General features: G+C 42.9%; 1 protein-coding gene across 4 annotated transcripts in view; it reads left to right on the forward strand.

The window, feature by feature from the left end:
* Nucleotides 1–17,834, forward strand: part of ZCCHC14 (zinc finger CCHC-type containing 14) — a 215,938-nt gene that overhangs the window by 153,014 nt on the left and 45,090 nt on the right. For 3 of the 4 annotated variants that reach the window (XM_033941595.1, XM_033941594.1, XM_033941596.1), the window contains exons 11-12: nucleotides 8,868–9,011; nucleotides 9,559–10,992. In XM_033941595.1, coding sequence (XP_033797486.1) covers nucleotides 8,868–9,011; nucleotides 9,559–10,992 — 1,578 coding nt within the window. The remainder of the gene's footprint in view (nucleotides 1–8,867; nucleotides 9,012–9,558; nucleotides 10,993–17,834) is intronic. The other variant, XM_033941597.1, reaches the window with a different exon arrangement.

A 17,834-nucleotide genomic window follows, 5' to 3' on the forward strand; every position in this document is an offset into this window, starting at 1 on the left:
CTCCTCTCTCTGTCTCCCCTTCCCCTCCATCCCTGTGCAGCATCTCATCCCTCTCCCATGGTCAGACAACTCTATCTTCCCCTCTCCCATGGTCTGGCATCTCTCTCCTTCCCTCCCTCTTCCTGAGGTTTAACATCTCTCTCCTTTCTGCAGTCTGGCATATCTCTCTGCCTCCTCCTTTCTGCAGTCTGTCATCTCTCTCTGTCTCTCCTCTCCTTTCTGCAGTCTGGCATCTCTCTCTGTCTCTTTCTCTCTCTCCTCAGTCTGGCATCTCTCTCTCCTCTCTCTCTCCAATCTCCAGTCTGGCATCTCTCACTCCTCTCCTCTCTCCAGTCTGGCATATATCTCTCTCTCTTCTCCTCTCCTTTCTCCAGTCTGGCATCTCTCTCTCTCTCTCTCTCTCTTTCTCCTCTCTCCCAGTGTAACATTTCTTCCTCCTTCTACTCCACAACTATCATGTCCAACAATTCTCCTCCTTCCCCATGTATACCATCTCTTTCCCTCCCACTCCACACACCTATGTCCAAGAATTTTTTTTTCTCTTTCCTTACCCACCGGCAGCATCTCCCTTCCCCTCCCTTCCTAATCCTCAGTCCATGCAGCATCTGTCCTTCTTGCTTTCCCAAACCCCCTCCCTGTGCAGCATCCCTCTCAGTTGGATTCTATGATACGACCTGTCCCCAGTTCCCAACTCCCCCACGTACCACCTTCCTGCCGCTGAAATTTAAATTATTCGGGCATCTGACACAAATCCTGCTTCCTGCCGTCAGCCTGCCCCAGAAGTGTTCTTTCTACAGCACTTCCTCTTCCCGCATAGGCAGAATGCTGCTGAAAGAACACTTCTGGGGCAGGCCAATGGCAGGATGCTGGTTTTGCATCGGCTGCCCGAAGATTTTAAATTTCAGTGGTGGTAGGTGGGGGAGTCGAAACTCAAGAAAGTTCCTGGGGAGTGTAGTATCAAGCACACAGTCACTGTTAGCTGCATAAAACGGCCAGGTGGCTCAGATTTGGCCCACAGGCCATGCAGTTGACACATGTGGTGAAGACCAAAGCAAATAATTCATTTAATCTCTCTGCGGTCCAACCAGTTCTCTTCCCGGTTTCTTGATTTTAACATACTTAAAAGTTTTTACTGTGTGTTTGCTTCCAGCGCAATCTCTTTTCAAGGTCTCTCTTCGCCTTCCTTATTAGTGCCTTGCATTTGACTTTGCATTCTTTGTGCTGTTTACAATTATTTTCAGGCTGTGCTGTCATGAAATTCCTATTCCTGCAGAAAAGAACTCCAAAGGAAATCCATGATGCAAACATTGATTGACAAATGCCCATCATACTCCACAGTAAAGAAGTAGTGTGCATACTTTCAGCATGGAAATTTCGAGACTGAAGATGCAGCAAGGTCTGGAAGGCCTCAAATGGTGTCAACTTCTGAAATTATTGATAATGTCCATGATCTGATTTTGGAAGATCAGTGAATATCGGCTAAAACAATTGCTGAGACACTACAGATATCCAGGGAATGTGTTGGGTGTATAATCCATGAGCAGCTGGGTATGCAGAAGCTGTAAGTCAAGTGTGTGCCAAATGTTTGAATGCTGATGAGAAACGATGTCGAGTGGACAGTTCCAAGTTGATTTTGCATCATTTTCAGTGAGCTGGTGCCAACATTTTGGAACAGCTAGTTACTGATGATGAGACATGATTACACTACTATGATCCTGAGACAAAACAACAGTCATGCAATGACGGCACTCGGGGTCTCCAAGGCCAAGGAAATTCAAGACCCAAAAGTCAGTAGGAAAGGTCATGGCCACAGTGTTTTGGGATCAGGAAGGTATTGTAATGACTGACTTCTGAGGGGCCAAAAAGTTATTGCAGAATACTACAATAACTTGCTGTGCTGATTTAAGGAGGCATTGAAAGGAAAAAAAAAGGAGAGGGAAGCTGAGGAAAGGAGTTTTTTTGCAAGATAATGCACCTCCTCGTACTCAAAACTTCTACTCAAGATCGAGACACCACGATTTTCATCACTCCCCATTGGCCATGTCAACCATGGTTCTCTCTCCTCCTACAGCTCAGTGTACGGGAATCCATCACACTTCATTTTCCAACCTTACTCTCACAGAACGAAAATCCTCTCTTCATCCCAATTTATGCTCATTAGCACTTAGACAGCATGGTACCTCTCCCAGTGAGTAGATGCTTTTGCCCTATCTGCAACAGTGTCAGCTATTTATTGAAGCATCCAGAAAACTTTCCACACAACAATGCTATTGATTGACGACAATACCACCTACGCACCTGACTGCTTCACCTGGGAGAGAAGGTGAAACAGTCAGATGTGCAGGTGGAACCCTCAACAGGGAGGTCAGAAGAGAATAAAGGCCGAGATGAATATGAGGCTGCGTGGATGGTGTCATCAAAAGCATTTCAGTTTCTTGAACCATGGGATGATTTTTTAAGGGCTGTTGAGCAGAGATAGTGTGCAACTATTAAGGGAAGAAGTTTCTTCAGCAGCAGACTGAATATAAGCCCTCAGGTAAGTGAATAACAAATACCTCTATACAAGAGGGAAAAGGGGGCAATGTTTGGAAAGCTGTATACAGTATACCAATGCTCGAAGTATGGGAAACAAGGTTCCGGATCTAGAGGCTATGATGGAAGAGGCTGAGTTGGATTTAGTGGCAATCGGAGACAAGGTTCACGAAGAATCATGACTGGGATATGATTATACCGAGCTATAAGATGTTCAGGAAAGATAGGATAGGAAGAAAAGGAGGAGGAGTGGCGTTATGTGTTAAAGATCATATTAAAGCCATGCAATTGCAGGAGGATTTTCAGGTTAAGGAAGAGGCATTATGGGTCAATCTGAAAAGAGGGAATGGAAAATGTATTTAGATTGGTGTGATATACAGGCTTCCTTCATAGACAGAAGTGGACAGAGATTTAATAATAGAAATTCAGAATATAGATGTAAAAATTGAATTATTACTAATAGATGATTTTAACATGCCAGATGTTGCTTGGAGTATCCTTATAGCAGGGTCTTCTAGAAGTAGGGAGATCCTGGATTCTCTACAAGGAGTACTGAAACCCTCCTGGCCTCCCTAATCTCGAAGATCCAACAACTCCACTCTCACAAAAAATATGCCGTTCTACTCCAATTCGACCTCTCTGCAGCCTTTGACGTTGTCCATCATGACATTCTAATCTTCCTACTCTCCGAGATAGGCATCAGCTCCACGGTCCTTGACTGGTTCTCGAATTTCTTACGTTCTCGCTCTTACATCGTCACCAAGAATGGTACCTCATCCTCCCCGTGGAAACCGACATGTGGAGTTCCACAAGGCTCCCCCCTATCCCCTATCCTCTTCAACATTTATATGTCCTCCCTGAACCTCCTCCACCTTTCCCCCCTAGAAATACTTTACACTTACGCTGACGATATCCTGATCCTCCTCGAGACCGACGCAAACCTCACCAATCTCGCAGCAAATATCTCTTCATGCATAACCAAACTTCAATCCTGGGCTCTTGCTGTACAAATGAAACTGAAGAATGAGTCCAAAACCAAACTACTTTGGCTTGGCCCTAAACTTGATCATTTACCCACTTCCATCCCACTGCCCACAGGCTCCTCTCTACAACTAGAGTTCTCTAGCAAAGTTCTGGGCATCACCATAGATTCCTCGCTATCCTTCAACGACCACCTCAACTCCCTGATAAAAACATGCTTTCACAGCCTTCACATGCTGAGGAAAGTGAGGTCCTGCTTCCACCAAAAACACTTTGCCGTGCTCGTACAGTCCATCATCCTCTCCAGATTGGACTACTGCAATTCCATTTACCTTAGCTTAACAAAGAAAAGCCTCCACAGACTCCAACTAATCCAGAACACCGCGGCCAAACTTATCTTCTCCAAAAGCAAATTTGACCATGTCTCTCCGCTCCTGTCCAAGCTGCACTGGCTTCCTGTCATCTCCAGGGTCCATTTTAAATGTGCCTGCTTAACCTTCAAGATGCTCCACGGCATCCTTCCACCTCTTATTCCTCTATCCTGGAATTCCTCAAATCCATTCTCCACCAGATCCACGCAAAAATTAAAACTATCCTTCCCCTCCTCAAAGGGTATCTCGGTAAACTCGGGTCCTCCCTCCACTTCAGAATCGCTCAGCTCTGGAATAGTCTCCCTTCCCCTCTCCGCAACTTGAGCCCCCTTCTACCATTCCGTAAGCTTCTGAAGACTTGGCTCTTCTCCAAAACGTAACCCGTCCCCTCCCTATTATTATCACACCTAACCTCTCTCCTACTTACTTCTATAAATCCACTGGAATTCCGTTGCTTCCCTAACCATGTAAACCGTGTCGAGCTCCACCTGTGGAGATGATGCGGTATATAAACCCAAGATTTAGTTTAGTTTAGTTTAACTGTTCCAGCAGCTGGTAATGGAACCCATGTAGGATGGGGCCCTAGACTAGACTTAGTACTTACAAACAGGGAATTTTTTTCTGATATTACAGTGGGTGATCTGACATCCAGTGATAGATGTAGAGAGAGTTAATTCAAAAGTAAATGTTCTAGACTTTAAAAAAAACACTTTGTTCAGATAGGGAATTACATCAAGGAATTATCTGGATTGGAATATCTGGAAGAAGAAGAACTTTATTTTTGTTTCTTACAATACCTTACAGTTCAGAGTGGTTCACATCAAGAAAAGCTACGAAAGCAGTGGGCAAAACTGAAAGCTATTGTAAGGGCAACAAACCATTTTGTAAGGAAAGTAAGTAAAAGTAAAAGGCTGCTTTGGTTCTCAAAAAGTAGTAGCAGAAAAAGTTAGTTTTCATAAACTACAAAAGATCGCAGAAAGAAGACAGGTTAGAATATCTGAAAAAATAAAGAAACTGGTCGAGTAGTCAGATTAGCAAAGAAACAAATGGAAGTAATAGCTTACACACTAAAACGGAGGGGGACAAGACATTTTTAGGTATATTAGTGATAGGAAGAAGTGCAAAAGTGGCATTGACTCAAAGGTGAAGGGAGAAATATGTAGAAGCTGATAAAGATAAGGTTAAATTTCAATTCTGTGTTCACAGCTGAGGCACCAGAAGTACTGCAAAAGACAAATACAAATAGTAATAGAGGTTTGGTGGACCCTGGTCGATTTTCACAGGATTGTGTTCGTGAGGAGTTGGCTAAACTGAAGGTGGACAAAGCAGTGGGGCTGGATGGTGTACATCCGAGGGTACTGAAGGGACTTAGGGGAAGTAATGACAGCTCCATTGGCTGACCTTTTCAATACTTCTCTAGAATCAGGTGTAGGACTGGAGAAGGGCAGATTCCCTCTCCACAAAAGTGGAAGTAAGGAAGAAGTAGGGAATTAGAAGCCTATAAGTCTGATTCTGTGGTAAGCAAATTAATGGAAACACTTTTAAAACAGAGAATGGTGAAGTTTCTGGAATCTGGATTACAGGACCAGAGGCAACATGGATTCACTTGAGGCAGGATTTGTCAGACAAATCTGATCAATTTCTTTAAGTGGGTGATCAGAGAATTAGATAGAGGGAGTGCGTTAGATGTGATGTATTTAGATTTTAACAAAGCCTATGACACTGTTCCACACAAGCGTCTAATAAATAAACTGAGTGCCCTCGGGATGGGCCCTAAAGTGACAGATTAAGTCAGGAACTGGTTGAGTGAAAGGTGACAGAGGGTAGTGGTCAGCGGAGATCTGAGGAAAGAGATGTTACCAGTGGTGTTCCTCAAGGTTCGGTTCTTAGGCCTGTTCTTTTAACATTTTTGTAAATGATATTGCTGAAGGGCTGTCAGGTAAGACTTGCCTCTTTGCAGATGATACCAAAATCTGCAATAGAGTAAGAACTCCTGATGATGTGAATAACACGAGGAAGGACTTTGTGAAGCTTGAAGAATAGTCTGAAATTTGGAAGCTAATAATGCTAAGAAATGCAAGGTCATGCATTTAGGCTGCAAAAACCCAAAGGAACGGTACAGTTTAGGGAGTGAAGAACTTTTGTGCGGGACTTGGGTGTGATAGTATGTGTCCATCTTAAGGTGGCCAACAGTCAAAAAGGTAACAACGAAAGCTAGAAGGATGCTAGGGCGCATAAGGAAAGGTATGGCCAGTAGGAAAAAGTCACTGCTTACCCTGTATCAGTAGCATGGAATATTGCTACTCCTTGGGTTTTGGCCAGGTACTAGTGACCTGGATAGGCCACTTTGAGAACGGGCTACTGGGCTTGATGGACCATTGGTCAGCAGTAAAGATGTTCTTATGTTCTTATGAGGTATTGATGCCCCTATATAAGACTGGTGAGACCTCATTTAGAATATTATGTACAATTCTGGAAGACTGCACCTTCAAAAAGATATAAACAGGATAGTCAATCAAGAGGAAGGCTACTAAAATGGTTAGTGGTCTTTGTCGTAAGACATATGGTGACAGACTTAAAGATCTCAGTATGCATACTTTTGGAGGAAAGGCAGGAGAAGAGAGATATGATAGATATTTAAATACCTCCATGGCATAAATGCACATGAGTCGAGTCTCTTTCATTTAAAATGAGAAGGCATAGGATGAAATTAAGAGGCGATAAACTCAGTAGTCAAGAAAATACTTTTTTACAGAAAAGGTGATAGATGTGTGGAATAGGCTCCCGGTAGAGTTGGGTCTGAAAAACTGGGTCTGAATTAGAGAATGACACGGGGACAAATTTTTCCCCGTCTCTGCAATAACTCAATTTCCCCATTCTGTCCCCACAAGTTTTGTCACGGTCCCTGTCTCTGTCCCATTCCTGTAAGCTCTGCCTTAACCGCACAAGCCTTGAACACTTATGATTGTGTTTGAGGCTTGTGCAGATGAGGACAGAGCTTGCAGGAATGGGGCAGGGACGGGAAAATGAGTTCCCACAGGGATGGGGAAAAATTTGTCCCTGTGTCATTCTCTAGTCTGAATTCAAGAAAGTGTGGGATAGGCACGTGAGATATCTTAGGGAGAGGAGGAGATGGTAGATGCTGTGGTTGGGCAGACTGGATGTGCTTTTTGACTTTTATTTGCCATCATATTTCTATTTCCAAAGGATTTACTTCACTGTCTGGTGTAATCTCCACTCATTAGATCCTATCACTGTCCTCTGCCATCTGGTTTTAGATTATCTGCGTCACCTTTCCAATTCTGGACTCAAGATTACTTCAGTATGTGTTCATCTCAGTGCTATCAGTGCCTTTCATTCACTGTTAAACAAGAAACCATTGTCTGTACATCCCTTGGTATCCAGATTCATGAAGGGCTTTTACCATACCAAGCCTCCTGCATTTCCTCAATGCCGTTCTCTCCATTCTGATGAAGTTTGTTTGAACCTCTCTCAATGACTTCTCTCAAACATCTGACTTGGAAAATGGTCTTCCTTATAGATCTTAATGTGTGCACACCTGGTCTGCGAGCTTCAGGCACTTGTAGTAGATCTACCCTATACAATATTCTACTACGATAGGGGGGGGGTTTCTCTGAACACATCTAAAGTTCCTCCTGAAAATTATCTCTGAATTTCATCTCAACCAGTCCATATCTTCCCAAGACATTACATTAAAATACATTTCTAGACCGCAATACCTTCCAGATTGATGCGGTTTACATCATCAAGAGACTGTACATCACAGTGAAATACAAGAGAAATATCATCTTCCTTACTTTCCTAAGAATTTTCCAAAAAGAAATGTCTAATAGTTTTCGGAAATGCATATATGAAATCAAAGAAGCAAACAAAATACGCAGTTCCGAATCCCAACTAGCAGCCTGATATGCAATTGTTTGATGCAAAAATTTCTTGTAAAGACATCCTCGTACTAGAGGGAACACAAACAATGAAGTTATCCTTAGTGGACGAACTGCCTTAAAAAATGTAAATTGTTCTAGTAAATAACCAGGTGCCTGACCATGTATGGCTTTAAAACAGAGCGTCCCAAATTTAAATCAAACTACATTCTCACCCTTTTGAGGCAGCTGTCCATACTTTGGGCTGTAAACATGTACTTGCTTACTACATGGATTGAACCAAGCCTCATAGAACTACAACTCTTTGTCTCCTTCGACCCTAACAGACTTGGAGTACCTGTCACCAAGAGAACCGTCTCCACTTGTCTAGAGGACTGTATCTCCCTCACATGTGCTTGGGATGGACTGACGCTAGAGGGCCGTGCCGCTGCTCATAAGGTCAGAGCTTTGACGAGGTTTGTAGCTCATTTATGCTCTGCTCCTATTGAAGACATTTGTAAAGCAGCAACTTAGTCCTCAGTCCATACCTTCACTTTTCACTACTGTTATGGAGAATCATTCCAGACTGAATAGTCGGTTTGGGTAAGCAGTTCAGCAAATGTATTCTCTTCCTAAATGCCAACTTTTCCTCCAACCTTTTTTGGGTTTCACCAGGTCTCATGTTTAACTGTAACCCTCTTCCTAGAGGCATGATCCTGGCAGCTTGGGAGTCCCATATGTGAGGATATGTAACTGCTTGTCCTCAGAGAAAGCAAAGTTTCTCACCTGTAGCTGATGTTCTTCCAGGACAGCAGGTATATATTCTCACAACCCAGCCACCTCCCTAGTTGGCTTCTTAGCTTTCTTACTGAACTGCAGGTCCTGTGAACCAGCGTTGGGCAGGAAGGCACCAGCATGCACCCTGTATAGGTGATCCTAGGAAATTGAAAGTGATAGTATACTTTTTGACTGTCTATGCCGGGTTCCATGGATGACATCATCTATATGTGAGAATATATGCCTTCTGTCCTTGGGAAAACACCTGTTTCAGTTGAGTAACTTTTCTTTTTTGTAAGTTTTTACATGTATTTCTAATATCTAGATCTGCGTGTGGATGTGGAACCGTCAGCCCACCATATACCTCGAGAAGGCAGCTCTTCCTCTGAGTATTCTAGCTCTCCATCAAGCCCAATGGGGATTCAGGTCAGGGAAGAAAGCTCTGACAGCGCAGAAGAAAATGAGAGACGTAAGGAAACCAAAGGCTCATGTATTCGTGATTTATTAGTTTCTCTTTGTAGCTACTGAATGCCATGTTGTAAGCAGTATTTGAAAAGCTGGTAGGTTCACAGTCAGAGAGAGTGAGTGCTCTTGTGATTTGGTGCCTTTTCTTTGTTTGGGGGGAGGTTGTTTTTATTTTTAACTTGTAATTCTTCTCCAAACATTTAGTTTGTAAATACGCATGAGAAAATTTACAAAGAAACTGTAATGCTCTGAGCAGAAATAGGATGCAACTTCAGTTGAATATTTTGAAATAAAATATTGCAATATTTTATGAAAGTGTATTTTAGAGTTGCAGTAGGAAATTACCAAAATTTGACATGCTTACTGTATGAGGAAAATTCTAAATGCCACATATCAATAAAATAGTATTATAGTACAACTCCAGCTTTGTTATTTCTTTATTACAAAGGTGGCTGTAAAACTGTTAAGCTCCCAGTGTGTGAGAAGAGACTTTAGAATGTCATTTAAAATTAGGACTAGTAATTACAGATTTTACTTCTTTCTCTGTCTAGAGATGCACTTGGAGTGTTGTGAAAAGGACAAGCCTGTCATGTTACTGAATCATTTTCCTACCAGCTCAGTCAGACCCACAGCTCAGGTCCTGCCAGTCCAGAATGATGCAGGCTCAAATCCTTCCAGCCACCACCCCTTGCCACTGCAAACGATGACAGCAGTCTCCTCTCATATTGCCCCCATCCACATCATGAATTCGATGCACAAATCAGACAGAGGAAGCACAGATATAAAGCTTCTTTCATCTTCTGTGCACTCACTTTTGCCTTTAGAAGAAAGGAATAAAGTATCGCCTGGACCCAGAAGCAGCATTAAAGTGGAAAAGAGCTTTGGAAATATGCTGGATGTGATGCCCACACCATCTCTACAATCCCTGCAGGCACTCTCTGCAGTCCCTGAAAACAGTTCTGTGCCACCTACTGTCAACTTTGGTGTGCGGACTAAGGTTGGCCATCCTACTATGGACCGAGTGATTAAAACGGCACCACAACCGACATTGATAGTTGAATCTAGTACTGCTGCTACTTTGACATCCAGTACAGTCTTCCATGTGGCTCGTCCACCAGTCAAACTTCTTGTACCATCGTCTATTCCTTCCGATTCTTCTGTGGTTGGACAAACACCATGCTCCAGCAGCATGCAAATAAGTGTATCTCCTGCAATAATAAGCCCCAGGACTGCTCTTTACACACCCAGTACCAAAGCTGCCTTTTCTGCAGTTAGCAGTATGCCAGTAGCACCAGTTCCAGGCAGCTTCTGTGCAATTAGTAACACTGCCACCTCCAGCAGCCATCAAGGCACGTCATTTACTAATATGACAAATTTATCAAGCTGCCCTGCGCCTAGTTCTAGCCCCACCCTTCCCTCTGTTGCTGAAAACAGTTATTATAGCAGCAGTGGCAGTGGACCTACAGTAAATCTCCCATTACCAAATCAGACACCTCATCATCACCATCACCACCACCACCATCAGCAACAGCAGCAAACAGGATGCATGGTGTGTAGTTCTTGTGGGTGCAGTGGAAACTGTGGTTCTGGTGGCATGGCTGTAACTTATGCAAATTATTTCCAGCATCCATTTTCTCCTCCATCCATGTTTACGTTTCCATTTTTACCCTTTAGTCCTTTATGTAACAATGGCTACATCAACACACAGCAATACAACAGCGGCACCAGTTTCCCTGTTGTTCATTCTCCTTACAACAGCAGCTTAAATCCAGACTCTATGCTGAGCGGGGGCTCTAATTTTGCAGTCTCCCCAATGCAAAATTTCATGACAGGGACAGCGGGAGTATACCAGCCACAAGGAATGATAGGAAACCCTAACAGCACAGGCCACAGAAAGAGTGGGAACCTTTCATGTTACAACTGTGGTGCTAGTGGTCACCGAGCACAGGATTGTAAACAGCCACCAATGGACTTCAATCAGCAAGGTAAGGCTCTGCTTCCAACTATGACACGCAGCATTTATAGTTGGAAATGAAATAGCTTCCAGATTTAAAAAGCAATCCATTAACCATGGTCACACATGTAGTTGACAGCACCTATCCAGAATACGTTTTCTAGAGATTTGCAGTGGGACAATAAAATCATTTCTGAGCTTGTATAAATAATTCCTATGGCTAAGTAGCCTGCCTCAGCTTATCGTCCAGTAACATCTGATAGTTGGGCATTTTTTTTAACTTGGTACTATTGACAATGTTTTTAAGCAGGTTTTTTTTTTTCAGGATTTTCTTCCTATGACAACAGCGAGGCTTGGTATTTTCTTTCCAATAGTACTTAATTGGTTTTCAGCAATTGAGTTTTATTTTTGGTGTTCTGTAGCAGGCTGTTTTGCAGCTTCTAACAGATTTTCAGCCATGGAACCCTCTTTTCCCTTTGGACCATCTTTCCTGATGAGATTGCTGCTCCCTTTTGATTTTATATCATTGATGGGTTTTGTTAGGTTGTTTTTTTGGGATACTGAAAAAGAGGAAGATAAGTGACTTCAAGAAGCACCTAAATTGCAATCAGAAGATGTCAGACATCAACAAGATCTGGTATAGATATTTGGAGTGTGATGCTAATCTAATCCTTAGGTTTGTATACCGCATCATCTCCACGTTCGTAGAGCTCGACACGGTTTACAGTAGGAGAAATAGGAAGGAACTACAACAGAGGGTTAGAGGTAGAAGTGTGAAGAAAATTTAGAGGATTTGGGATGCCAAGATATAAGAGTTTCCTTGATTCCTAAGTTGGAGGGAGACTTACATTTTTTGAGAAAAGCCAGGTTTTCAGATGTTTGCGGAAAACTTGGAGAGAGCTCAAGTTCCGAAGAGGGGAGGTAAGGTTGTTCCAAAGCTCAGTGATTTTGAAGTGGAGGGAGGTCCCTAGCTTTCCTGTGTGGGAAATGCCTTTTAGCGAGGGGAAGGATAGTTTTAATTTGTGGGAGGATCAGGTAGCTTTTCCATAAGTTCTGGAAGGACTCAGTACATACCATGGCGCAAGATATAGGATTGATGGTACCTATAAAAATTTGGAAAATTTACCCCCCCCCCCTCCGCAATTAGCTTTTGTAAGGTTACTAAAGCAATTCTTACTCTTTTACCCAGCCAAATAAATTTAGATACAGTACTATTTAACTTTTTATAAAAAGAACCCTGAAAAAAAAACTGGTATCATACCCATTTGGTAACAAACAACAGGCAATATCATCATCTTTACAGTTTGGACTCTTCCTCACCAAGACAGATGTAACGGATTCCATTGCTCACACAATTCTGTAACTTTTTGTAATAAAGTTTTTTCATTTGATGCTAATATATATAGTTAGAGAAAAGAAGAGATGTCAACCTCAGAAGTATGAACATACTAATACAAAAAGTGCGGTGAGGAGTCTGAAGCTTTCAAATCATCAGCCAAATCTTATTCAGTTCTCAATATGGGATACAGAATGTAAGAATGACTCAACACGGCCATGTATTAGCAAGGCAGTTTACATCAGAAGTCAACAAAAGACTATCATTAGATCATGTAGTCTCTGAGCAATTGAAAAACAGAACTCCGTCACATCTACAGCACAGGACTAATATCTGCTACTATTGCATGAGATGCTGTCGGTCCTGTGCTTTAGACATAAGGGAGTTCTGTTTTGTGTTGTAACATCCTTTATTTTTAAATTACTCAGAGACTACATGATCTTAACAGTAAGCTCTTTTGTTGACTTCTGATGCTGGCTGTCTTGTGAAACATGGCCGAATCGAGACATCCTTCACATAGTCAAACATGGTTTCATGGGACAGAGTCGGCATGAGTTCAGCTAAGGAAGGCCTTGCCTCATCAGTTTGCTTGATTTCTTTGAATGTATGAATAAACACGTGGATAAAGGTGAGTTGGTTGATGTAAAGTTCCTCATGAGAAACTCTGAGAAAATTAGTCATTGGATAGGAGGCACCTTTTCAAAGCTGCTTGTAACTTCTAACCCCAACTCACTTGTAAAGTCACCATGCCTGAGAAACTCCCTAACCCCCTACTTGCCTGATTGTTCGATTATATTGTAAGCTCTGACTTGTTTCTGCGCAACGTTGCTTTGCAGGGCTTTTCCTCTTCTCAGTCTGCCGCTGTTCAGGGTTTGGGATACCGTTCCACAAGAGTCACTGATGATGATGACCATTTTGTGGGTCCCTTGTTTTCAGGGGATGGTCTTCCCATGACTGGTGATCAGGGGATGTATGCCAGCTCTATGGATCCTGCTTTCGCTTTAGAGCCCGGGGACAACCACGGTTCTGTGTTTATTTCAGTCCACTGCCCTGCCAGATCATAGAAACATAGAAATTGACGGCAGAAAAGGGACATAGCCCATCGAGTCTGCCCATACCAATGACCCACTCCCTGATTCTTACTCCCCTATAGATCCCACATGAATATCCCATTTTCTCTTAAAATCTGACACGCTGTTGGTCTCAATCATCTGCTGAGGCAGCTCGTTCCAATGATCAACCACCCTTTCGGTGAAGAAGTACTTCCTAGCATCACCTTGAAATTTCCCTCCCCTGATTTTCAGCGAGTGTCCTCTGGTTACCGTGGGCCCTGTAAGACTGAAGATATCATCTTTCACCTCTATACGCCCCGTGATATATTTAAAGGTCTCAATCATGTCCCCCCTCTCTCTTCGCTCCTCCAGCGAGTACATCCGCAGTTTTTTAACTTTTCTTCATACGTGAGATCCCTGAGTCCCAAGACCATCCTGGTAGCCATTCGTTGAACCGACTCAACTCTCAACACATCTTTCTGGTAGTGTGGTCTCCAGAATTGAACACAATACTCGAGATGAGGTCTCACAATGGATCTGTACAGTGGCATTATAACTTCAGGTTTTCTGCTGACAAAACCCCTACGGATGCAGCCCATCATTTGTCTTGCCTTGGACGAAGCCTTCTCCACATGATTGGCAGCCTTCATATCATTGCTAATGATCACTCCTAAATCTCGTTCCACCGTGGTCCTGGACAAGGTTTCACCATTTAGTGTGTATGTTCTGTGTGGATTTTTTTTGCCTAGGTGCATTACTTTACATTTTTTAGCATTGAAGCCTAACTGCCAAGTTGATGACCACTGTTCTAGCTGCCGTAGGTCCTGCGTCATAAAGTCAGGCACACTGCTTTTGTCTACTATGTTGCATAGTTTGGCGTCGTCGGCAAACAGTGATACCTTTCCTCTAAGCCCTTGGGTCAAATCTCCTATGAATAAATTGAATAGAATCGGCCCTAAGATGGAGCCCTGAGGTACTCCACTCGTCACTGCTGACGTTTTGGAGGGGATACCATTCACCATCACCCTCTGAAGCCTACCATCTAGCCAATCCCTTACCCATTTAGTGAAAGTATCCCCTAATCCCATTGATTTCAGTTTATTCAACAGCCTACGGTGTGGGACGCTATCAAAAGCTTTGCTGAAGTCCAAATATATCACGTCCAGGGACTCCCCGGCATCCAGATGACTGGTCACCCAGTCAAAGAAGTCAATCAGATTAGTTTGGCAGGACCTTCCCCTGGTAAATCCGTGTTGGTGTGGATCACGTAAATTTTCTTCGTCTAGAATTTTGTCAAGATTCTGTTTGATCAGTGTTTCCATGAGTTTGCACACTATGGATGTAAGACTCACCGGTCTGTAATTTTCTGTCTCTGTTCTGCAGCCCTTTTTGTGGAGTGGAATTACGTTAGCTGTTTTCCAGTCTAGTGGTACTTTTCCCGTGCGCATGGAAAGATTGAAGAGCACGGATAGTGGTTTAGCCAGAACTTCACTCAGCTCTCTGAGTACCCTGGGGTGTAGATTGTCTGGTCCCATGGATCTTGGTCACTCAGCCAGCTCCTTCTACCTCCTCTCTTATGGGTAGTGCGAGAGCTCAGTCCTCTGCCTTTCTCTGGCATCTGAATATTAACATCCTGATTTCAGAGCAGTGGGACTCTCCAGAGGGGGCTCTCGGGGTAGCAAGAGCCATTTCCCAGCAATATCCTATGGCACAGGTATGTCAGCAATTCTTTAGTCAGCCTAGAGTGAAGAATAATAATCAGTTTATATACCACAAGGCCGTGAAGTTCTATACGGTTTACAAGTTTAAAAAACAAAACAATAATAAAAGAAGTTGAATAGAAATAAAAAAAAGTTAAAAGCCAATAGAGACACTAAAATGATCAAAATAGTGACTCAGATCACTAAGCACACCTCCCTTCCGAGCGAAAGTGGCGTGATGCTTAAGGACATCCAGGACCGCAGAGTGGATGTAGTTCTTTGGAGACCTTTGAGGCAGTGGCTTTGTGAGTCAAAGATGCCTCAGCAGCATCCTTTGTCACATGCACTTGTCTTTCCAGGCTGCGCACTTTGGAGAGTGAAGCTGTCGAGCACTCACTCCCATCAGTTTCTTTAGTTAGGGGCATCAGGGGAAGACTATGTGGCTGACACCATGTATGACTGGATTAGTCAATGAGTTGGCAATTCCACATCTAAAGCTACTCTTGCCAGCCTCCCTTTTAAGGAGTAGCTGTTGTTTGGTAAAGGTCTGGATGATCTTAAGCATTCTGTGGTGGACTGTCCTAAGACCCTGTCTGATGGTAGACCCAGAAGCCTTAGGGGGTCCGGGTGCTCTAATTTTCATGGCTCACATCACTCCTATAGTATGCTGGTTCTGTGGCACAGAGCTACTGTGCAGAGGTTCTTGGGACCCTGACGTAACCAGTTCTCTGCTTCCCAAGATGCTCCAGCTACCAAGATGTTGCATTCTACTCTCATTTAAAACTAAACATTCCCATCAACCACTATTCCTCGATAAATTACTGATTCCACAATGTTCCCCTCGCACACTTAGATCTACTGACCAAAAACTCCTTTTCATTCCTTCTCTCAAAGATTTCTACTACACCCGAAAAACTAATTTTGCAGTAACCGCTCCTACACTATGGAACTCTCTTCCACAATACCTTCGGGACGAACAAAATCTAATTAATTTCAAGACTGGCTTAAAGACCTTCTTATTCCAAGACGCTTATGACCGTCCCTAGATCCCTTTCTCTCTTTTTTACTTCCTTTTTTTAATGCGAGTAAGTAATCGCTCCTACAATGCTACCATACCCCACTTGTTCAACCCTTCCCCCACCCTTTCTTATCTTAACTAATATATGTAACTTCTCCCTTCCCTCCCCTCCTATCCTCACTTTCCAGTTAGTCTAGTTAATGTCATTTTCGTTCACTTCATTGTATTTAATCATTATTTACTTTTATTATATTTTGTAAACCGGCCAGATATTCATTTGATGGTCGGGATATTAAAAAATTAATAAACTTGGAAACTTGGAATAATGCCAGGCTGGGAGTGGCCCCTCTTCTCATTGGGTGTAGGCTCTCCACATTTCTGCCGACCTGGGTTCAGATTTCATCTGACTGTTGGGTTTTGGACATCATTTGGTCCGGACACAAACTGGAATTTGCCCAGCCTCTGACAGATTAGTTTGTGGACTTGCCTGTGGAACACCTGGAGAAAGCAGCCAGGGTTCTGGCCACTATGAGAAGATTGCTCGATGTTTGGGCCATAGAGCCAGTGCCACCCGAGCTCTTGGGCTCAGGCAGATAATCCATATACTTTATTGTGCAAAGAAAGGCTCAGACAATTAGGGACCCATAGTGGACCATATTCCTGTGAATTCAGCGCTTAAAGTTCCACACTTTCTCGTGGAAACAGTGCGAGAGCTCAGTCAGTGGCTCTGGGAAAGTTTCTGGCCTCTTTAGTGCTGTCAAAGGCCTACTTATATATTCCTATTTTCCCAGATCACAGGAAGTTTCTCAAGTTTCATGTCCTTGGAAGATCATTATCAGTTCTCAGCTCTACTTTTTGGCCTGGTGACAGCTCCTCGCACTTTCATAAAGGTGATGGTAGTAGTGGCACAAAATGGGATTGCAGGTGCATCCCTACCTGGATGATTGGCTGATCAGTGCTCCCTTGTTGTCCAAAAATCAGTGCATAGTGGATCAGGTGATCAGAGTCCTAGAAGATCTGGGTCGGATTGTGAATTTCCGGAAGAGCAATTTGACACTGACTCAATCCCCGGAGGGTGGCCAATATGACACCGATTTTTAAAAAGGGTTCCAGAGGTAATCTGGGAAATTAAAGACCGATGAGTCCGACGTCTCTGCCGGACAAAATGGTAGCAACTATTATAAAGAACAAAATGGCAGAACGTATACGTAAGCATAGATTAATGAAAGAAAGCCAACATGGTTTTAGTCAAGGGAAATCTTGCCTCACCAATCTACTGCATTTCTGTGAAGGAGTGAATGAATATGTGGATAAAGGTGAACCAGTTGATATTGTATATTTGGATTTTCAAAAGGTATTTGACAGAGTACCTCATGAAAGACTTCTGAGGAAATTAGAAAGTCATGGGATAGGAGATAATGTATTTTTATGGATTGAGGATTGGTTGAAAGACAGAAAACAGAGAATGGATTTAAATGGTGAATATTCTCAAAGGAGAATGGTAAATAGTGGGATTTCCCAGGGGTCTCTCTGGGACCAATGCTTTTTAATATATTTATCAATGATCTAAAGATGGGAATAACTAGTGCAGTATGTCTCAAACTGTGACACGGTACAGTGGTATGCCCCATAGAGATTCTAGGTGTGCCATGAGAGATTCCAGAATTTGTTTACTTACAAAGGGAATTATTAAAAATATACATTAGAAGAGATGATATGTACGTTGCATACACAAGAATCTGTCAATGTTATGAGCATCTGTATGCG

Source organism: Geotrypetes seraphini, chromosome 4, assembly GCF_902459505.1.
Source record: "Geotrypetes seraphini chromosome 4, aGeoSer1.1, whole genome shotgun sequence".
Lineage (NCBI taxonomy): Eukaryota > Metazoa > Chordata > Amphibia > Gymnophiona > Dermophiidae > Geotrypetes > Geotrypetes seraphini.